At 48.6% G+C, this 22,500-nt stretch overlaps 1 protein-coding gene across 2 annotated transcripts in view; it reads right to left on the bottom strand.

The window, feature by feature from the left end:
- The window catches only part of Akap8l (A kinase (PRKA) anchor protein 8-like), a 35,094-nt gene extending 13,116 nt beyond the window's left edge, over window positions 1-21,978 (bottom strand). Inside the window, exons 1-13 of one of the 2 annotated variants that reach the window (XM_005406081.2) lie at window positions 21,867-21,978; window positions 12,523-12,597; window positions 6,491-6,523; window positions 6,152-6,206; window positions 5,969-6,049; window positions 4,001-4,454; window positions 3,822-3,918; window positions 3,661-3,731; window positions 3,252-3,315; window positions 2,302-2,410; window positions 712-853; window positions 521-626; window positions 235-365 (exon numbers count right to left, since the gene is read on the bottom strand). In XM_005406081.2, the coding sequence (XP_005406138.2) occupies window positions 235-365; window positions 521-626; window positions 712-853; window positions 2,302-2,410; window positions 3,252-3,315; window positions 3,661-3,731; window positions 3,822-3,918; window positions 4,001-4,454; window positions 5,969-6,049; window positions 6,152-6,206; window positions 6,491-6,523; window positions 12,523-12,597; window positions 21,867-21,879 (1,431 nt within the window). In that variant the 5' untranslated portion in view covers window positions 21,880-21,978. Of the gene's footprint in view, window positions 1-234; window positions 366-520; window positions 627-711; window positions 854-2,301; window positions 2,411-3,251; window positions 3,316-3,660; window positions 3,732-3,821; window positions 3,919-4,000; window positions 4,455-5,968; window positions 6,207-6,490; window positions 6,524-12,522; window positions 12,598-21,866 lie in introns of both variants that reach the window. The other variant, XM_005406080.2, reaches the window with a different exon arrangement.
- Between the last annotated feature and the right edge of the window lie 522 nt (window positions 21,979-22,500).

Raw genomic sequence — 22,500 nt, 5'->3', positions numbered from 1 at the left:
GGAGGTCCTCGTATCCCATGGTACATGCTCCTAGAGGTCCAGCTCAGTATTACCTTCTCCCAGGCAAAGCCCCCATCTCCCAGGCCTCTCTGTGTGGCCATCCTGATTGCGCTGGGCTGGAAGGCCCACGTCACTGTCCCTCCTGCTCCTGCAGTTTCTCCTGGACAGGCAGAGGTGATAACTCTAAGACCTATCCAGAGGCCTCACAGGAGGAGGGTCGTTGTGGCCACTCACCCTGCGATTCCGGTTGTGATCCATGGTCTTGAGGTGCTTCTGGATGATCCCAAACTGCATGGGAATGAAGAGATCACAGGCAGCACAATGGGCCGCCTCCACCTTCTTCACAAAATGCTCCATGGCAATTTCTGGAGATGGGGGAGAAGGAATCACCACTGGTCTCAGATGCCTAAAACATGCCCAGAGGTTTAGGGGAAAAACAAGACCAGCTCCTGAATGTGCCCTGAGGAGTAGAGGGCAATCTGAGGTCCTGCCTGGTGGGCGCTGGGATGGAAGCCCTCACCTTGGGTCAGATCCTGGTCTCTGTAGATCTGCTGGATCAGACCATCAAGATCCTCCACGGTTTTACGGAGTTCCTCTGTCTTCTTGGTCTTGTTGGTGACGTACTCCTGCTCAAGACATGGAGGTTCATGGGGGCTGCACTGCGTCTCTGAGGTCCTCAACCCAGAGCAGCTGTGCCACGCTGAGGCTCACCTGCAGAAAGTCGGCTGTCTGCTTCGGGAGCTTGGTGCCTACATACTTGAAGTGCTCCTTGTGGAACTTACTGTCGAGGTGGCTGGCCATCTCGTCCTCGTAGAAGGTCCGGTATTTACAGAGAGAACACACAAACTGGATCCTGCCACAGGAGGGAAACAAGCAGCTGAAGCTGCCAGGGTCCTGGGGAGTGGTGCTGCTGCCTCACCCAACCCAGCTGCAGGCCCTGAAACAGGCCTTGCTCCCAGGCCTCTGAAGTGCGGTCCCAGCAGAGGGCAGGCTGGGACCGGGACGGCCGGGAGCAGAAAGGGACAGAAAGTCTGCAGGCTGTAGTTGCTGCAACGAAGGGGGCAGGGAAGGAGCTCTTCCTTCCCACAGGCAGGAGGCTGAAGCCCGAGGCAGCAGCTGCTGCAACAGGTAAGGAGTCGCTGGAAGGTTGCCGGTGGGGCTTTCTACCAAGGCTGGGTCGGAGCATGTGTACTTGGCCCAGCTGGGGACCGGAAGGAAGGATGCCCTGGCGTGAGCCAGGTGGCCCTGAGGCGCAGTGTGGAGTACGCAGTCCCGAGGCAGGGCCCAAAAAGGTGCTGCATCTTCCTTCTGGGGCCTGGGGGACTCAAAGGCCCAGCCCATCCTCTGCTCAGAATGCTTGGGGGTGGTGTCGGGAGGGATGGGAGGCAAGCAGGCCTGGGCACCCGCTGCCTCATCTTCCTCTTCCAAGAAGAGACCAGTCTGAGCTGGAAGGAGGGCGCCCGCCTGGCCTGCCTGAGGGCAGCCTGGAGTCACCGGGCGAGGTGCTCTGTCTGGGCCTGGCGTCCACAGCAGAAGCCCAGGGTCTGGGGCCTGGGCTGGAGCAGGCCGCCGTGGCAAGGGGCGGAGGAGGCCAGCCGCCACCGAGGCCTCGGGGCGGGTCCCTACCTCTGCCGGACGTCCTTATCTGGGCCACGGGGTCAGCTTTGTCTGGAGAGCCCAGGGGCCGGGCGCCGGCGAGGCTGAGGAAGGTCCAGCAAGAGCAAGAGTCTGAGGCGGAGGAGGAGGCAAGCGCCAGTGCGGGAGCCCTGAGGGCAGACAGACCCGACCAAGGGGCGTGAAGGGCTCAGCCGCAGACAGGCCCGGCCTGACACAGCCGGCGGGCAGGGCAGAGGGCAGGCCCGAGGCTGCCACAGCCCACAGGTGCTGCCGTCTCTCCTGGGCAAGGCGGCGGCCTCTTGGCAGCTAGCTGGGGTGGCACAGGCACCTTGGACCTTGAGTCTCTGATGAGCTGGCCCCCTCCCTCAGGGGCATCAGGCCCCCAGTGCACCTCGGGGCTCGTGCACCGAGTGACCTAGCGCCGGAGCTTCTGGGCAACAGTGCCGAGCAGTGTCAAGTCTCAGGCCACAGATGCCAGCGGTCGCCAGGCGGCCACAGAGGGGGAGGGGATGAATCAAGCCTTGGGAGCTGGGCCTGGCGGGAAGCAGGGTCCATGCACGGCTGAGCAGCTGGCGGCTCCCAAGGGAGGCCAGAGGGCGGCGAGATGGCAGAGCTATGGCCCTGCTCTCCTGGCAGCAGCCCCAGAGCGAGGCAGATACACAGGGACGGAGGGAAGCTGGTTACCTTTCCACCATGCGGTCTCGCTGCCGCTTTTTCTGCTTATCTTGGCTCTTCTTATTTGCCTGCAATTTGCGCTTGGCCTGACTGCTCTCATCCTGGGTAGTCAGGGCCCCTGTGGGAAGAGAGAGACGAGTCAGCCACATGACTCTGCCAGGACAGGGCAAATCCTGTGGCCTGTGGCTGAGTCACCCCCTGTCAATTCTACAACTCCAGAGGGTCCATCTGAGAGCAGCTGTCCGTGCAAGGCCTCTGGCCATGAGCAAGGCTGGGTGCCCTGAGCTGGGCAGAAGAGTGGGTTTGTCCTAGGCCCCAGGAGTCAGAGTACGCGCACTAACCCCTCCGCTCTCCACGACACCTTCACTCTGTGGAGTGAGCTATGGGGAGGTTGCAAGGTGTTGAGAGGCTGTGCTGGTGGGGGACACCGGCATGTGTTGAGAAGGGCCAGGTGGCAGGATGCAGGGAGGCTGCTCACATGGCCCTGCCCACCCCCCACCGGGCACCGCGGTAACAGTGGGCTGAGGCTAGATTTACTGTAGGTACCTGCTGGCGCTCATCACTCAGTTGGGGGGACACGGATTCCCAACAGGGGCTGGAGAGGCGCTAAGGGAGAGGACATGCAAACCAGAGCCGTAACAACTGCACCAAGGGTCCCAGCTCAGACACCAGCCACTGAGGACTCGGAACTGTACATTACTCGGGGACCAAGGGCAGGGGGTGTGCCTGCGTTTCCCCACACTTTTGCTCGCTACCTCCACCTGAAGGCAAAACCAACACAACATGCTAGGGAGGGGTCTCCACCACCCATAACCTCCGTAGGGGAAGCACAGGGACAGTGGGAAGGAGCAGGGAGGAAGAAGAGCCCCTGCCCACTCATACCCACCCACAAAGCTGGAGCCCTCTCATTTGAGGAGGTGAAAGAGCCACCTGGCACCCAGGGCCCCCAGGAGACTCACCCTTCTCTGAATCTTCCTTGCCTTCTTCTCTCCCATCCTCTTTTCCCTCTTCGTCCTCTCCTTCCTACACACAATTTTAAAATCTAACTTTAAAAGGTGTACAGTTATTTACAATGGCCCTAAATGACAAGGGCCAGATTCAGGAGCCTGCATCCTCCCACCACCTCGTACTCAGAGGGTTTGTCCCTGTATTTTCACTTAAGGAAACCATGGTGCTGGCTCCTCAGATCACACTGGTGACCCACTGCTGGCCATCCATGTACATTTGACAAAACACTGCCTGTGACTCCTGTGTGGTCACCAAGCACATGTGACACAACACTCCTGTGGTGAGGCCTGCTCTTCAGCCCAGCTCGGGCTTCACAGGCCCCACTTGCAGAGAACAAAATCCACACTGGGGGCCACTTACTGCTCTGGAGCCCTTCTCTATAGCGTCAGTGCCTTCAGGGCCATCTGCAGCTTCCCCCTCGGTGCCATCATCTGCAAGGGGAAGGTCATGAGCTCAGCTTAGGAACCCATTGGTGCAGAGGGCAAAGGGTCAGGAGGCAAGGCCTGGGCCACTCTGCTCACCATTGTCTGAATCACTATTGTCTGAGCAGTCCGTCCTGGTAGCTTTGCTGTCTGGCTCATCAGGACTGCCACTCTGCTTTCTCTTTTTCTTTTTGGTCTGGGTCAGAGAGAGAGAACTAGGTGAGCGGGGGATGGTTCCACCCTGCTGGGGGCCAGGAGGGGCAGGCTGCCTCACTCACCCGGAAGTCAGCTGTGGTCCAGGTCTTCCAAGTTCTCCTCATCTGCTTCATGCCATTGCCAAAGCCAAAGCCAAAGCGGGAGCTGCCTGGGAAGGCGCCCCCACCACGCATGCCCTGGAACATGCCGTACTCAGGGATGATGTTCTGGGAGAAGAGGGAAGGCAGCCGGGAGGCACCAGGCATGCACTGGCCCCGGGCCCCCATAGGGTCTTCCCACATGCGCCCATAGCCCGATGCCATTGGCCGGCCACTCCGGGCATCCCGGGCCCAGCCCTGAGCCCTTGGACCAAAGGTGTCGCCTCCACGCATGCGGAACTGGTCACGGTAGGCATCATATTGGCCCTCATAGGCCATTTCCATCTCAGGATCAAGCTCGCCGTAGTCATAGCCCGACCGGTACAGGTCGCGCTCACTCAGAACGGCCCTTGAGTCACAGGCCTCATAGGAGTCGTATCTGCAGAAACATATGGCAAGCATCAGGCAGAGCCCCTCAGAGTCCAATCAGCCTTGGGCCCAGCAGACTGCTCCTGCTCTCCCTGTAGCCTCCCAGCCTTGGGACAGAAAGTAAAGACTAATACCTGCCCTGCCCCGCCCTGCCCTGCCCTGCCCTGCCCCGCCCCGCCCTGTCAGAGAGGCTCAAAGTTCAGAAATGGCAGTTAAAAGGCTCTGGCCTCTCACAAGCAGAGACTTCTAGAAACAGGAAGGGGGACTGGGGATTTAGCTCAGCGGCACAGCACCTGCCCAGCAAGCGCAAGGTCGTGAGTTCAATCCCCGGTACCAGAAAAAAAAACAAAAAAACCCACAAAAAACAACAACAAAAAAATAGAAACAGGAAGGGCCTCTCAGCTGACCTTCCCACTACCCCAAACTTGAACATAGCCATGCACCAGCTTGGACTGCTATCTGTTGGGGACTCTCTAACCCAGTGAGTCTCTACATCTCCACAAGGGAGGGAAGGCTACTTCCAGGCCCTTGGGAACTGTGTACCATCTGCGGTAATCACAACACCCAAGGCCAACCCTTGGGAGCTGAACGGAGCACCCCAGCACAATGAGCACTTAGCCACTGAGGCAGATAATGCCCATGACAACACTGCACTGGTCTCATCCCTCAATGCTGGGGAAACCCCTAAACCCTCACCACCCAGCAGCAGCGAGACAAAATGAGGAGCTTTCCTCGGGAGACACAGCGCGAGTCTACTAAGGGGCCAGAAAAGAGCTTCAACCCTACCTACAGCAGCTGAGGTAGCCAGGCTGTGTGCATGAGACAGATTGCTGGTTTAACCATGGCTACACCTCACACCTCCAAGGCCCACACCCTCTGTGCCTCAAAGGCCAAGGCCCCTCCTTGCACTCTCTTCTCCAAACTGGGGCACAAGTACTCCTGGACCGGCACCAAGTCAGTCAATGACAGTGCCCCCAGTGGGTGCTTTGCAGCGGGGTAGATCTAGGTGGAAGCCAGACCCCACCACTTTACTTTCTTGGTGCCTTTGGGCAAAGGGTGACCTGCCTGCATCTCAGTGTCTCCATTTACCAAACCTGCATGGCAGGAGTTCCTCACAGGGATGTTTTCAAAAGACGCACATTTATAGGGCCTGGAAAGTGTCTAGGAAGGGTTCACAGTTGCCTTGTCCCTTGCACTGGGGATGCCCCGGCTAGTAGCAGTCAGCCCCAAAAGCACATCCCACCCTTCATGCCCAACCAATCTGTCTTGCCCTGACTCCATGCAGGTGACAAAGCCCTGACTTAACCCCAGAATGGCTGTCCTGAAGGGAGGGGCTGCCGAACCCTCTGCTCTCGAGGAGCCGTCTTGTGTATAAGAAGCCAGCCCAAACTGAGCTTCTTATCCCTCTATAAGCAGGGAGAAGTGGGCCATGAGGCTGGGGGAAATGGACGACACAAAGGAGAAGGGGGAGCAGAGCATCCCAGAAGCTCAGCAGCACAGGGCCAAGAGAGAGGAAGAACTCACCTTTCTCCACCTGAGCCATACATGCCTCCTTGCATCATGTCGGTCTCCAAGTGCGGCACCATATCTAAGCGCTGGTTAATTCTGGATAAAACGGAATCAGCACTGGCGCTACCCGAGGCACTAGGGTTTGCATTTGTGTCAGAGCTAGGCATTTCCCAAGAGTTTGAAGTGGCCATACCATACCCATAGTTGGTGTTATCCTGGCCATAGCCATAGCCATAGCCATAGTTCTCGTAGCCTGCAGTGAGGGAGACAGAGACACAGAGATGGTGGGGGCAGGGAGAAAGGAGGAGGTGACGGGCAGACACAAACACAGAAAAAAGTGCCCTCTGTCATGGAAAACAGCTACAGCCTCTAGCCACCTAAGGCTGAGTGGGCCAAGCCATTCCACGGAGGACCTCCAGTGATGGAGCAGCTGGCCCCAAGAACACCCAAAGCTCCCCTTGGCCAAGCAGAGCAGTGGCAGAGAAACATAACTGGTTCAATCCCAAGGAAGAGAGTACTCATGGGAATGATACTTGCCTCTGTTTGTCCCAGAGTTCCAAGTTCCATATCCTATAAAAAGTGAAAGGGCAATGATATCTACAATTACTTCCAATGTAACATCAATTTCACTCAGGTGAATTCATTCCTAAATGAAGACATTATTAGTGCTCAGTACCTACCTGGCTCCAGCCAACTGAACCCCCACTGACTGAGGTCCTTGTGCTGGACAGCAGCATGCAACACCAGGCCACTCACTGCCCTGCTTCCCAGCCTTCCATGTGCCTGAGCATCTGGCATTTAAGGAGCCTTCTGTTTCCAATACACTTTGCTACTAAACTTGGCTCCTTTACTCTTCCTCCCTCAAAGAGCTAGAATTAGAAGATGATCTCCCTGCCCCCAGGGAAGCACTAAAGAGAAGACGGAAATGGGTTAGAGTGCCTCACAGACTTGGCCTAGCACGCTTGCCTAACATATGCAAAGTCCTGGGTCCCATTCCCAGTGCTACAAATAAATAACAAAGACTGCTGTGCAAGAAGCCTGGCAGGGTCCCTAACAACACTGAAATCATGTGGCCTAATTCAAACCATCTGGAGCAGGGAAATAGGCTAAGTTCCCCAAAATGTCTACCCCAACAGAGAGGGCCAAAAAGCTCCTGAACCATGGGAGCAAGCTATGCAAGAGCACATCAAGGTAAGGTCAAGAAGCAACTCAGCTTGAGAAAAGCCACTGAAAGAACAATCTGGTTTATAAACTAAATATGCTCTGGATCTGATCACAACCCATGGTACAAAAGCATTCATGCCTTCAAGAGCATAAAACCACTAAGAACTGACAAGGTACAAAGCCACATAGGAACTCTAATAACCAGACACAAACCCTTCCCAGAACAGTGCATGAGAATAGGTAACTACTCTCCCAGTGTCTCTGCTGAGATCCCACAGTTGCCTGCTATTGCAAGTCATCTCTGCCCTGCAGACAGACAAAATACACGCGTCCCGTGGCAAGGAACTTGGCTTGGTGAGATGGCAGCATGATAAATGGCAGAACCCAGACCACTGAGGACAAGCAGTGAAACTGAGAAGACAAGCCAGGGAGACACCTGCATTTGGACTCCTCCCTAAGTCAGTGCACAAGCAGAATGGGAAGGGGTGGAAATGAGCCAAAGTGCTCTAGCTGAGTGCTACATTTAACAAAGTGTAGGTGGAGAGCTCACAAAGCAAAAGTACTCTCAAGCTAGGGAAACCAAAACCATCTTTCTGTGCAACAGTATCATCTCCAAGTAGAAACTGCAGCCCTAGGTGCTGTTTAGCAGTGGTGCTGGTTGTCAAAAGAGATATAAAAAGCTAGTTGCACGGAGCATGCTGATAATCCTAGCACTGAGGGAGGCTGAGGCAGGAGGATGGCAAGTTCAAGTGTCACCTGGGCAACTTAGCAAGACCTTATCTCAAAAAATATAGAGGACTGGGGATGTAGCTCAGCACACAGGTTTTGGGTTCAATCCTGGGGGAGGAGGGCACATACAACAAGAGAGGAACAAGTGATAGGAGTTGAAACCCCTAAGCAAGAAGAGATCCTGGCCACATGGCTTTTTGGATGCTGGATACTGGGTATTATTTTGAGACAGAGAACATTAGATATTCTACTTTTATTGTGTGTGTGGTGCTGGGGACTGAACCCAGGACCCTGTGCATGCTAGGCAAGCATTCTACCACCGAGCCCAACACTGGCTACTAGAAAGGTGATGAGACTGAGAGGCAAAGGCAGACCCACTGTGGTTCTGCTTGTGGCGCTGCCATCTAAGTGACAGCCAGGCAGATCTGCCAGAACAGACTGAGGAAGCACAAGGAAGGAAGCAGGACCAGGCACTGACTCTACAAACACAATGTTATGCTTCAAGATCAGGCAGGTAACCTCCTGTGACAAGGCAGCCACCAGGTGTCAGAAACACCTTTGAGCAAGCACTCACTAGTGCTACTTGCTATTCCTAGAGCAACCCAGACTCCCTAATGACCTTCCCAGCCTGGTCCCTTGAGAAAGCCTGCCTCTAGGTTGTGTTGTCTGGGGCCACCTTGAGAACTGCCTCTTCTCAAATAATATCCTAACTCATTTTGGTTCCCAGGAATGGAATAAGAGGGAATGAGATCATGGTTGACAAAGGGTTTTTCTTTTTTTTTTTGTCTTTTTGAGACAGCGTCTTGCTATGCAGTTCAGGCTGGCCTAGAGCCCACTCTAGCCCAGGCTGGTCTCGAACTCACAACCAGCCTCCTGAGTGCTAGGATTACAGGTGTGCACCACCATGCCTGGCTGGCAAAGGGTATTTTAAAGATACAGTATTTTAAAAGAAAGAAAAAATAGCTGGGAGTGGTGGCACACGCCTATAATCCCAACACTTGAAAGGCTGAGAGGTAGAAGGATCACTATGAGGCTGAGGACTGCATACTGAGTTCAAAGCTGACCTGAACTACATAGTGGGACGCTCTCAAAAACACCAAAAAAAGGGCTGGAGATATAGCTCAGCAACACAAGTGCCTGCCTGGCAAGCGCAAGGTCCTGAGTTTGATTTCTGGTACAAAAAAGAGAGAGAGAGACAAAAAAGTGAAAGAGAGAGAGAGAGAGAGAGAGAGAGATGGTCAGAGTAAGTGATACTTATAGCCCAAAAATGGAACAATTTCAATGTTCAATTTTACAGCCTACCTAACTCAATGCAATACCATGTAATATAAATAAAAGCAAAATTTATTATGCCTTACCTAGGACAGGGCAATGTACTAACACAAACAAAATAGGACATACAATCCTACCCACCCATAAATCATTCAATTAATTAAAATATGCTAACAAAGATTAAATACTGAAGTAATAGGGTATCAGTTGAGTGTTTTTCAAAATGATATTTAAAAGTTACCTTGTCCTTCCAATTTAAGCTAGAACAATCGCTACTCTTTCACAAAAATGGTCTATATTAAAAATAATCTGTAATCTACAAGAGCTACTAGAACAAATAAGCTCAATGCTTATCACATGGTCAATATACAAATCAAATTTCAAATATTACAAAATCAACATATAAATCAAATTTCTACATATTAGCAATGAAAAACAGTAAAATGACTTTTTTTTTGGAGCTGGGGATGGAACCCAGGCCCCCCTGCATGTTAAGCACTTGTTCTACCACTAAGCTATACCCTCAGACCTGCTAAAACTAAAAGTTTTGTTGTTTTTTTTTTTTTTTTGCGGGGCGGGCAGGAGGGGATACCTGGAATGGAACCCAGGACTTCACGCTTACCAGGCAAGCGATGTGCCATGGAGCTACATCCCTGGTCAAAAATTTTTAAAGTATGATTAACTATAGCACTAATAACATGAAATACTTCACTGTAAAGCTAACAAAATATGTATAGAAAAATATGTATGTATATTAAAAATCACAGGACTCGGGATGTAGCTCAGCAGGCAGAGTGCCTGCCTGGGAAGCCCTCAGTTCAATTCCCAGTACCAAACAAACAAACAAACAAACAAAACCCCTATAAAACACTACTAAAAGTAATCAAGAACTAAATAAATGGAGTAACACACTGAATCAACAGACCTGGTACTGTTAAGATGTTAGATCTCTGATACTAATGTGTACATTTAGGGCTATCTTACTCAAAAATCTAAGCAGGAATTTTAGTAAAAGATGCACACATTTTCAAATGTAAAAGCAGCCGGGTGTGGTGGCCCACGCCTGTAATCCCAGCACTTTTGAGGCTAAGGCAGGAGGATCGTTGCGAGTTCAAGGCCAGCCTGGGCTACAAAGTGAGCTCAAGGCTGACCTGAACTGCATAACAAGACCCTGTCTAAAAAAAAAAAAAAGAAAATGTAAAAGCAAAGGAGGCAGAATGTCTTAGAGAAAGAATAAACCCAGAGGCCTCAAACTGACTCATTTCAAAACTTACTTTCCAGCAACTAATAGTGTGGTACTAGAAAAAATTCAGACATACAGAGCAACTGAAGAAAATTACAGAGCCCAGAAACACTTCGTTTCTCAACAACAGGGAAAAGATAGCGTTTTCAACAAATGATTTTTTGTTTTCTTTTTTGTTTTTTGAGTCACGGTCTTGCTCTGTAATTCAGGCTGGCCTTAAACTCACTCTGTAGTCTAGGCAGGCCTCTAACTTGCTGCAATCCTCCTGCCTCAGCCTCCCAAGTGCTGGGATTACAGGCATGCACCACTACACTCTACACAACAAATGATTTAGAACAGCTATATATCTATATGTCCCAGCCCCCTACCCCAAAAAAACCCTTGGCCTATACTGGACACCTGAGAGAAAAACTAACTCAAACAGATCACAGACTAAAAGTATAAAATCTAAAATTTAAAACATCTAAAAGAAAACTGGAAGAAAATCTTTGCGATCATTGGCTAAACACAGAATTCCTAAACACAACACCAAATCATGATCCATTAAAAAAAAGAATGGTAAGTGGGACTTCATCAAAATTGAGAACTTGTGTACTAGCTGGGCCTGGTGGTGCAAGCCTGTGATCCCAGCACTCTGAGAGATTGAAGCAGGAGGATCTCAAATTCAAGTCCAACTTGGACAACTCTGCAACTCAGTTATACCAGGTCTCAAAAAAATTTAAAAAGAGCTGGGGATGTAGCTCAGTATGAAGGCCCTGGACTCAATCTCTAGTTTGGGGGCAGGGAGGGAGAGTCAAAAGATACAAATGGTACAGACAAACCCCATTTGGGACAAAATACATGCAAATGGCACATCTAATTAAAATGCTTGGGGCTGGGGACGTGGCCTAGAGGTAGAGCTATTGCCTTAAGTGCACAAGGCCCTGGGTTCAATCCCCAACACCACTAAATAAATAAATAAATAAATATGTTTGTACCCCAGACTATGTAGAGATGAAAATTTAAAAAGATGTGCCAAGGGAGCTGGGCATGGTGGCACACGCCAACCTGAACTGCACTGTGAGACCTTGTCTCAAAAAGACCAAAAAAAAAAAAAAAAAAAAGATGCACCAAGGTCTAGAAGGCTAGCTCAGTGGTTTAGGGCTTCCCAGCACAACTGAGGCTCAGAGTTCCATCCCCAGTACTGCAAAAACAAACAAACAAAAACATGTGCCATTTGGGACATTTATTTAGGGGCAGACTGGCAGAGCAGGATAGGGAACTCACTCAAACCAAGTTTCTCCTCATTTATGAAACACCTGGTAACACTATCCAGTTTCAAAACATTTTACGTTTCTACTGAGCCTAGCTGCTTATTCTTGGGGAATCTGGTGAAGTCCATTTATTCAGTGACTCCTGAGGGAACAGCAGCTGTGTAGGCTCAGTTCCTCCCAAGACCTTAATAATAACACAAATTATCCGCTGCAATAACCAAGACACTATTCCAAAGAGGCTTCTTCTCAGCAGCCAAATCTGGGGTCACAGACCACTGAGAGACCAGCTTTCTGGGCAGTTCTAAGCTGCTACAACAGGTCAACAGAATATCACCTATGAATCCGATAAGTGCTACTTCTGAGTCAGAGAATTAAATATGTCTGTCCACACTTGAAAAATCAATTGCAAAATTTCATTTCACTGCTGTATGTGTGGAGCCTGCTGGCTTGAGGTGGCCTGACTACAGTCTTGAAAAGCCAGCTAGATCCACATACTAACACTCTCTTCCATAGCAGGCACATGTACCATGCTGGGTCTGAGTGAATAGCTTGGTTTCTCTTGGAGCAGTCCTTTAGACTGATTGGCTATTCCCCTTCCAAGGCTCATAAGAGGGATGTTCTGCAGTCAGCTCTTTTCTCCAAGACCATATGTACTTCAATAAAATGTTATAGGGCCAGAGAATCCAATCACTTACAGCCTAGCCTGCTCAGTAACATAGGTATCATTACCACAACTGCCCCAAAGGGAAGCACTAGCTATTAAAATAGCCCACTGTATCACATAACACAAATTTGGGTTTAGTAAAGCAAGACAGGATGACAGCAAAGCCAAAGGCAAACAAGAAGACACAGGGCTGCTTTGCCAGTAGAAAACACAACACTGGTTCCCACCAGGGACCCACACTTACCATAATCACAGGTGGGCTGAGCGCTGGTGTCCGAGTATGTTGACTGCAAAGTGGTTTCAGATCCCTGGACAAAGCCTAAACATATGCACATGGTGGTTAATTTCCCCAAACAAGCCACAGGAAAATGACTAAAATTGTCTTTCTGTGTACACTGGCTGACAGGGCCTCCTCTTGGTGGAAAACCACCAAAATCTCTGGATTAACTAGACCTCCAGACCATATTAACCAATGAAATGGCAGGCTATGATTAACTTGTTACCCCAAAAGGATTAGATAAAAACTTCTAAACACTTAAACCAATAAACCATTTTGATAAGTGAGTACCCAAATTATCATTTAATTTCATAAGGAAAATACTTTTATCAAATCACTGTAAGGCAAACTACTTCCATTTAACCAAAAATGAGAGTTAGTTTTGAAGTGATGTTACATCATCTAATATATCCTTGTCTAATCTGAAATAGAAACTGCTTTATATTTTGTTTTTCCCGTTTAAAAGTATTACTTTTTATTTTGTTGAACCAGGGAATAAACCCAGGGCTTTGCACATACTAAACAAGTGCTACCTCTGACCAACATCTTCAGTGCCCGTTTTGTTTGTCCTTTTTTGAGACAGGGTCTCACTACGCATTTCAGGCTGGCCTTGAGCTCAATTTGTAGCCCAGGCTGGTCTCCAACTCACAATGATCGTTCTGCCTCAGGCTCCCAAATGCGGGGATTGCAGAGGTGTACCACCAAGCCTGGCTTGGTTTTGTTTTTTGAGACAAGGTCTCTGTATAATTCAGGCTGGCTTTGGACACAATATGTAGTCCAGGCAGAGTGACCTTGAGCTCATAGCAATCCTCCTGCCTCAGCATCCCAAGTGCTAGGATGACAGGCATGTATCACAACATCCATCCCATACCTATTATTTCTTAAATATAATTATTTGGTGTTTGGCTATTTCCATGAAAATAAAAAGCATTGTACCATATACACAGTGAATATCTAGGGGCTGGGGATTTACCTCAGCAACACAGTGCCTGCCTGGCAAGAGTGAGGTCACTTGAGCTCAATTTCAGGTACCAAAAAAAAAAAAGAGTGACTATCTAACCCAAACTCTGAAACTTTTCAAGTGATGCCACCAAGCCACAAGTAAATATTCTGTACCTGATGTGGATGATGGCTCGCTGTCAAAATGAGGTACACTAAATATACTTCATAGAAGTACCGTCAGGCCATGTGCAGAAGGGCATATGAAAAGGGTGAATCTCATGTGTAGGCTTAGGGCCTCCAGGGTATTTCACTAGGTATATGAAATTCAAATAGCAAAAAATTTCTGAAATCTGAAACATTCCTGGCTCCAAGGATTTGGATAAGGGATACTTGACCCGTAATGGTATAATTAACTATCTATCTAAACTCTCAACCTTAGCGTGGTGGCACATGCCTGCAATCCCAGTATTCGGCAGGAGGTTTGACACGAGTCCCAGGCCAGCCTGAACTAGACAGCGAGACCCTATCTCAAAAAACAAAACAAAACCTCTCAAACTGCTTCTCCGCTGAAAATGAGTTACTGCCAACTAGAAAAGCTTAAAATTCTGTCAGAAACCACTGCCCTTGAAGACTGGTGACAAGCAGGTTTGTGGTGGTAGTGGTGCATACCTGTAATCCTAGCACTCACTTGGGAGGGTGAGGCAGATGTGCCCCAAGTTCCGAAGCCAACCTAGGCTACATAGTGAGTTCAAAGACGGCCTGAACTACAGCGAGACCCTGTCTCAAACATCAAAAAAAAAAAAAAACTGGGTAAGTGGTACACACCTGTGATCCCTGATACCCAGGAGCCCGAGGCAGGAATAACACAAGTTCAAGGCCTGCCTGGGCAACACGGTAAGTCCATTTCAAAAAAAGGGCTGGGTGTGTGTGTGTGTGGCTCAGTGCTCTCTGGGTGACAATCCCCAGAATTAAAAATAAAAAATTATATTTTATTTTTATTAGAAAGTTTGCAATATATCATGATTACATTCACTGTATGACCCCATCCTTTCCATCTCTTGATCCCCATCCCATTTGCAAAAAATCTATCTCTGTTTCATATTACAGTATCTATCTTTTATTTTGCTCTTTATTTATACTTTGGGTTTCTCATATAAGAGAAACCAGGCAATATTTAAGCTTATGCATCTGATTTATTTCATTTAACATTATGGTCTCATGGTCCATCCACTTTCTTACAAATAACTCAAATTTATCCTTTATGGCAGAGCAGTACTTCACTGTGTACAAATACTGCATTTTAAAATCCATTTGTTGATGAACATATAGGCTGCTTCCAAGATTTAGCTATTATGAATTATGCTGCTATAAACAAAGGGTGTGCGTGTAGCACTGTAAGATGTGTCTTTACCTCTTTCAGGGCATTACGTAGGTCAAATGGTATTTCTATTATTAGTTTGAGGAATCTCCATACTGATTTCCATAGTGGTTGTACTAGTTTACATTTCTACTAACAATATAGAATGGTTCCTTTCCCCCCACAGCCTCACCAGCATTTGTTATTACTTGACTTCTTGGTGTTAGCCGTTCTTTTGCAGTTAAAAGAATTTCAGTGCTTTTAATTTTCATTTCTCCAAAGGCCAGCAATGTCAAACATTTTTTCATGTATCATAAGCCATTTGCATTTTTTTGGTTTTTGAGACAGGGTCTCACTACACAGTTCAGGCTGGCCTTGTGCTCACTTTATAGCCTAGGCTGGCCTTTAACTCACAATGATTCTCCTGCCTCAGCCTCCTAAGTGCTGGGATTACAGGCATGCACTACCATGCCCAGCAAGCCACTTGTATTTAAGTGTTTATTCCGTTCAGTTGCCCATTTTATAGTGAGTCTTTTAATGAGGGGTGTCTTATCTTTTTGAGTTTTTTTGTATATGTTAGTATTAGTACTGTCAGGAAGTACGCAACTCGGGAAGATTTGCCTGCATCTGTCTTGAGTGCTGGGATTTCAGGTATACCCAACTAAATAATTATCATTTGACTTCTTCCTTTCCAATACACATCCTTTTTATTCCTTTCCCCTGCATAATTGCCAAAACTATACTTTAAGATATATTTTAAGGGATTTAGTCTTATTCTGAAATTCACAGAGGTAAATATCTGCCTCTTCTCATTAGAGAAAACTCAGTGTGAAAAGCGAGTGTCTCTGTTAGCTTATTCACTACAAAAACATACATACACCAAGTACCTTCCCCTTGGGTAGGCATTTCCATGTTTGTTGACAGACTCTGCTTTATCTCTTAAAGCCACAGCAAAATGACAGCAACAGTGAACAGGTGCTGCCCTCACAGATGCTAATCTCCATTGATCCTCACCTAAGCCAACAGAGGGGGACTGGGCAAGATCCCCTGCAATTTCCAAGATCCCTAAAGGTCTGAAACTATAGTGGTCTCCATAAACATAGTGCCAAAATTCATGCTACTGCTACGTGGACCTTTGAGGACGTTTACAATCTTTATCCTGCTTGGTGCAGAATTAATGTGGTTTTGTTTTGTGATGTGCGGATGAACTTAGGGCCTCAGCATGCTAAGCCTAGTTCTATCACTGAGCCACCTCCTACCTCCTACTGTGTCTACTTGTAGGGTACTTCCTGGACCCCAGGGGGAGTATTGTGGGATCAGTGTCATCTTTACTTCCACACTGAGAGAATGGAGCCTGGGACCTGGGGAAAGGGGGGTACACAGATCCAGTGCTCTGTACCTTCTTTTTTTTTTTTTTTTTTTTTTTTTCTCCGGTACCGGGAACCAAACTCATGACCTTGCGCTTGCCAGGCAGGCGCTTTGCCGCTGAGCTAAATCCCCAGCCCCCTATACCTTCTTTAAATAAAGAGCATATACTCCAGGACCCAGGGACCTCCCTCAGATACCGAAATTCCAAGTATTGATGATTTCAGTGTTGAAGAAACATTGAAAGTATTCTTTGGGGAGAGTTCCCTTACAGAGAAGCCTCATAATGTAAGATGTACCAACCCACACCTCTCCATTGTCTGCACAACTAACTTCTGGAAACATGTCTCTTTTGCAAAACAGCTGCTACCAAAGTGATCTCAGATTTTTAGATAGTGCAGTGTTTTCTTTCTTCCTTCCTTTCTCTAAGATGAGGTCTTTCTACTTTGGCCAGGCTGGGCCTTGAACTCCTGGGTTCAAGTGATCCTTCAGCCCCAAGCCTTATGAGAAACTGGGTTTATGGGTATGCACCACACCTGGCAACATAATGTGGCACAGTCACCATTTGATATCTGAGGACTGATTCTAGGACAATCTCTCCTACATAAGATTAGCCAAATTCACAACTGCTTAGATCCCTTAAACAAAATGGCATATATCTGCATATAACCTCTGCACGTGCTCCTGAATATTTCATCTATAGATTACATGTAAGACTTAATAGGGTGTAAGTACTGTATAAATAATTGTTATGCTGCTTTGCTTGGGAATAATGACAAGAAAAAGTACATGTTCAGTACAGATGCAATTTTCTTTTCTCAGTATCCTCTTTTTTGGGGGAAGGGGGTTGAGACAGGGTTTTGCTATGTAGTTCAGGCTGGCCTTAAAATGACTATGTGGCCCAGGCTGGCCTCAAACTTGTAGGATCTTCCTGCCTCACCCTCCCAAGTGCTGGGAAAAGAGGTACGTGCCACCATGCCTGGCTTTTTTCTGAATATTTTCAACCCTCTATTGGTTGAATACATGAATTTAGAACCTCCAGATACAGATGGCTGGCTGTACTGCAAGAGCTACTGGAAACCTACTATCTTCTGAGAAAAATACGAACTGGAAGTCAGGCATGGTGGTGTATGCCTATAATCCCAGGACTCTGGGAGGTTGAGGCAGTAAGATTGTAAATTTGAGCCTGATGTGGGCAACTCAGCAAGACCCTTTCACAAAAACAAGTGAAAGAGCGGGAGACGTAGCTCCCTGTAAAGGTTCTGGCTTCAGTCTTCAGCACACAAACCACATGGTGAAGGGCAGTAAGCAAGTTGCAAGGCAGAAGATCTATGTTTATTCGGTGTGGTGGTTGTGGGGGTCCTGGTTCCTCCCTGAAAGGACAAAAGGGCTAATGGTATGGTTCATGGGTAGAGTACTTAGCATTCATGAGGCCCTGGGTTCCACACAGCACTACAAACAGAGGGGAGGATGGAATCCAACAAACCTATCAAACCTTTAGAGGTCAGTGACAACATCTGCTCTTGTACTGTTTTCCCATTAACACCCTATTCCACAACACAGGCCTCTCTCTTGTTTTTTTGAGGTGGGGTTGCTGTTTTGAGACAGGTTCTCACTGTGTAGTTCAGGCTGGCCTTGAATAAATTATGTAGCCCAGGCTGCCCTTGAACTCACTACAGTCCTCCTACCTCAGCCTCTCAAGTGCTTTGATTACAGGCCTGTGCCACCTTGCCTGGCTGCAGGCCTTTCACTTAGCCAGTCATGGCTCGTACTCTGAATAAATTGTTATCTTTTTAAAAAAGTATTCACTGGTACATGTTTGCAGTACATGATGATTTCACTCATCATGGGGAGTTGGTACAAGGACATAGGACATCTTAATTCTTTTGACTTACTCTTTTTTCCTTTTTCCCCGCTCCCCCTGAATAAACTGTTATCTGATTCTTAAGGTATTTTCTTCTGGGTTCAGTTTTCCAGCCTGATCAGCTAAGTGAAAAGAGTTAAGTCTTGGTAGGTCCTATAAAGTCTAAGAGTCGGCTAGGTTTCTAATTCTGCAGCATAATCCTTCCCTCTTAGCCAAACTTTCTGTCATTCTTTTTGTTCAAAAATACAAAATCATCTTTAATCTTATTTTTTTATTTTGGGGAGAACTGGGAATGAAACTCGGGGTCTTCACATTGAGCTATATCCCAGGCCTTATTTTTTGTATTAAGACAGAGTCATGCTAAATTGATACCCAAACTGAGTTTCAACTTGTGATCCTTCTGCATCAGGCTTCCAGAATGCTAGGATGATAGGTATTTAAAGGAATGATATAGGGTAACAAAAGTTAAGAGGATAGTCGGGCGTGGTGGCTCACGCCTGTAATCCCAGCACTCGGCTGAGGCAGGAGAATCACTGTGAGTTCCAGGCGAGCCTCAGCTACAAACTTAGTTCAAGGCCAGCCTGAAATGCATAGCAAAACCCTGTCTCAAAAAAATTAAGAGGACAAATGGAATTAGGTTAGGTTCCCTCTAATGTCTACCATCTGAGGCAAGAGTAGAGTGGTAAGCAACCTCTGACATTGCCTCCAATGATTCTTCCTTCCTGAGATAATGTGATCCTCTCCCAAAATAATAGAAATAATAAGATTTGGAGAAATGACAGAGTGACTTCTGCCTTGCTGTTTCTTGGACCATTCAATCTGTGGGAAAGCAGTCACCATGCCCTACAAAGAGATCCATATGGTGAGGAACCACAGCCAGCCTCAATCTGCCAGACACAGGAGTCTGAGTCACCCTGCAGGCAGGGCCACAGCACCAGGCAAGCTTTCAGATGACAGTCTCAACTGATATCCTAAATGTTACCCAAGCTAGAACCACTCAGCTAAACCAACTGTGCATTCCTACTACAATAAAACTGTTGAGATAACAAACCTTTCTATAAAAAGACAGGTAGCATTTCAGACCTTTGTTTGAAGGCCTGATTATTTTTGTCTGCCCTGTTTTTTTTCTGCTTCCATCTCCTATCCCTCAGTGCTAGAAATAAAGCTTCCTCTCCCAGTTATAAAGAAAGCAACTGGAAGCCATTCATTGGGGCACATGTCTATAATTTTAGTACTAAGAGAGGCTGAAGCAGGACACAAGTATGAGTGCCACCTGGGCAATTTAGCAAGACCTTGTCTCAAAATTTAAAACGATAATAATAATAACAATGACTGCTGATACAGCTTAGCAGTCATCAGTGGTAGAGCCCCCGGGTTTGATACTCAGTATCCCCCCCCCCCCCGCAAAAAAGGAACTGAGCTCAAAACCTGGATGAGTCAATATTACATTTGCTTTATCTTCCAAGACTTGTCTTTAAGGCAGAGTCATCTGAAATGTGACTTTAAATGCCTTCGAGGTTAATAATGGTCTGCTACTGCTTCTTTTGGAGGGTGGGAGCAAGAGAGGTAGCTGGGTATGAAATCCAGGGCCTCTCACATGATAAGCAAGTGTTCTACCACTGAGGTACCCCCACATCCCCGGTCTGCTTTCTAAAAAAGAAAGACTAACATCATAAAGTTACTGTTGTTTTCAGTTTATCAAGATCAAGAAGAAAACTAATCATTATTTCATCAGCTTGGCTGCCTCAATGCTCACCAAACCAAGAATTACAGCCTATAGGATTTGGACCTGAAACTCAGGCTTGGCCATTAATTCAGTTTCCTTGTCTATAAAAGTAAGCGCCCCATTATTAAGCTATCCTGCAACATCCAACCATGCCAACTTCTGGTCTCTTCAGCAGTCTTTCCCTCAATACCACCAAACTATCTTCAGTTCTCGGTAGGACTTGAAGAGAATTACATCTCAGTTCTGGAGATGTTAGGAACAGTCCTAGTGACTTTAACTACAAACACTACAGGAAGATTCCAGTACAGCTGCTTCACCTTGTCATGACTGATGTTTCGTGTTTTTTGTTTGTTTGTCTTTTTGAGACAGGGTTTTTCCCCCAATTGCAGTTCAGGCTGGCCTTGAACTCACTTTGTAGCCCAAGCTGGCCTTGACCTCATAGTGATCCTCCTGCCTCAGCCTCCCAAGTGTTGGGATTACAGGTTTACAGGAGTGCACCACCAGGTCAGGCACTACTGATGTTGGGGACCAAATGTGCTGGGGCTGTACTTTTCATGTTGAGCAACGTCTCTGGCCTCTAGCCGCTAGATGTCAGCAGTAGCTCCAACTCCCAGATAAGACTACCAAACAGGCCTCCAGACTATGCCAAATATCCCCTGGGCTGGAAACTTGCCCCTTGTTGAGAACCACGGGCAGGGAGATGACTGCTAGAAAAACTGGGATTCTTGGCAAGCTCCAGACCCGGCAGCCAGAGCAGGAAGAGCTAACATAAAGCAGCCTACAGCGGAGCCAAAGGCTCAGGTTCCATTCTCAGTGTTGAACATTCTGAGTAGAACGCAGGTTACCCAGCAACCACGTATGTTCTAGCCTAAAATACCTCCACCGAAGACAGGGGGCAGTCTACATCGCTGGCAGAGAAGCCTCATTAGTCACTGCCACGGCAAACCCAGGCAGCCTTCGCAATTCACTCAGAGTTGATTTACAAACGTATCTGGGCGGAGAAGGGGGTGGAGGTTCTGCTCTTCGATCTCACCACCCACCTTCCTTTTTCCTTGAAGCCCATGGCCACCCTGGCAGATCTTCTGAGAGCCAAGCCATTCCATCTCTACTCTCCCTACTCCTAGTCTTAGATCTCTCTTTACAGAGATCTCCATGTAATCACCGTCTGTCCGCATTTATTTACCCACAAATGTGTTCCCCTACCTAGAAACTACTTCAATAATTCTTGTCGACGTCCCCAGTGCCTATTTAGCACCTGACTCGGCAAATGTGACTGACGCCGAGTGACAACGATGTGGAAGCAGGCCATTCCTCGCCAAGAGTCAAGCGCAGTCCCTAAGAACCCAAGGTTCCCCATTCTGCCCAAACCCCTCACATATGCCGGGTGTGGTGGCGCACGCCTGTAATCCCAGCACTCGAGAGGCTGAGGCAGGAGGATCGTTGCGAGTTGGAGACCAGCCTGGGCTACAAAGTGCGCTCAAGGCCAGCCTGAACCGCACAGCGAGACCCTGTTTCAAAAAGACAAGAAAAAAAAACCCCAAAAAAACAAAAAAACACCAAACCCCTCACGTATTCAGGGACATTGCGGGACTGGCGCCTCTCTCAGGTCGGGGCGAGGGGAGCTGCGCAGGCTGCAGGAAAGCCGCGCGGGGGAGGCCAGGCGGCGGAAACAGCCGCAGAGCCCGCTGAACGACCTGAAAAGCCTGGCCCGGCCTGAGCAACAACGGCTCGAGGCGACCGTGCCCAGAAACTCCGCCAGGGACGGAGGGGAAGGCGCTACGACCTCAGCGTCGGGACCCTCCGGGGCCCACGAGCACAGGCAACAGAAACTAAAACCTCAGGCGACCAGGAAGCGGGACGCCAATCCACAAGCACAGCGAGCCGAAGCGCCGGGGCGTGAGGGGCGCAACCTAGAGGCGATGTGCCCACGACGCCATTTTGTGACCGCAGAGGGCAGTGACCCGTGCGCCAGGGGCGGTGTGAGCGAGCCCAGCACAGGGCCGGCACGTCCCTGTCCCGACCCTCCACCCAAAGTGACCCCCACCCTGTGGACCCACCTGTGTAGCTCATGGCGGCGGCGACACTACAACCGAGGACTGACAGCGGCTCTCCGCGCCCAACACCGCCACAGCGACCACAATCCTCAGCCCCTTCCACACACAATTCCCCAACCCCGCCTCTCGACCGCATTGGCCCGCTCCAGCCACGGACTTCGTGTCCATTGGGTTATCTTACTGTCTATCTTAGCATTTCCTCATACTAGTGACCGAAGATGCTGCCAGTCTTATCAGAGCCCCGCCCCACACCCGCCTTCCGTTATGCTCAACCTGCGTTGATTGGCCAAAATGAGGCAGCACAGAGGGGGGCGCTTGCAAGTTCTAAGGGGCGGGGCTGTGTACTACGGGAAGGCCCGAGGCCCAAGAGTAGCCGGGCGGATGGGGTGTCTGTGTCCTAGAGACCCGCCAGGGGGAGCCGACACTACCATACAGGACACCGCTCAGATTACAGCTGTGCCACAGAAATGCTAAACAGCCGGGCGTGGTGGCGCACGCCTGTAATCCCAGCACGCGCGGGAGGCTGAGGCAGGAGGATTGTCGCAAGTTCGAGGCCAGCCTGGGCTACAAAGTGAGCTCAAGGCCAGCCTTAACTGCAGAGCCAGACCCTGTCTCAAAAAAAAAAAAAAAAAAAAAA

Source organism: Chinchilla lanigera, unplaced genomic scaffold, assembly GCF_000276665.1.
Source record: "Chinchilla lanigera isolate Chin_1 unplaced genomic scaffold, ChiLan1.0 scaffold00094, whole genome shotgun sequence".
Classification (NCBI taxonomy): Eukaryota; Metazoa; Chordata; class Mammalia; order Rodentia; family Chinchillidae; genus Chinchilla; species Chinchilla lanigera.
Note: the sequence above shows the minus strand (reverse complement) of the source record. Positions and strands in the feature narration are given on the sequence as shown.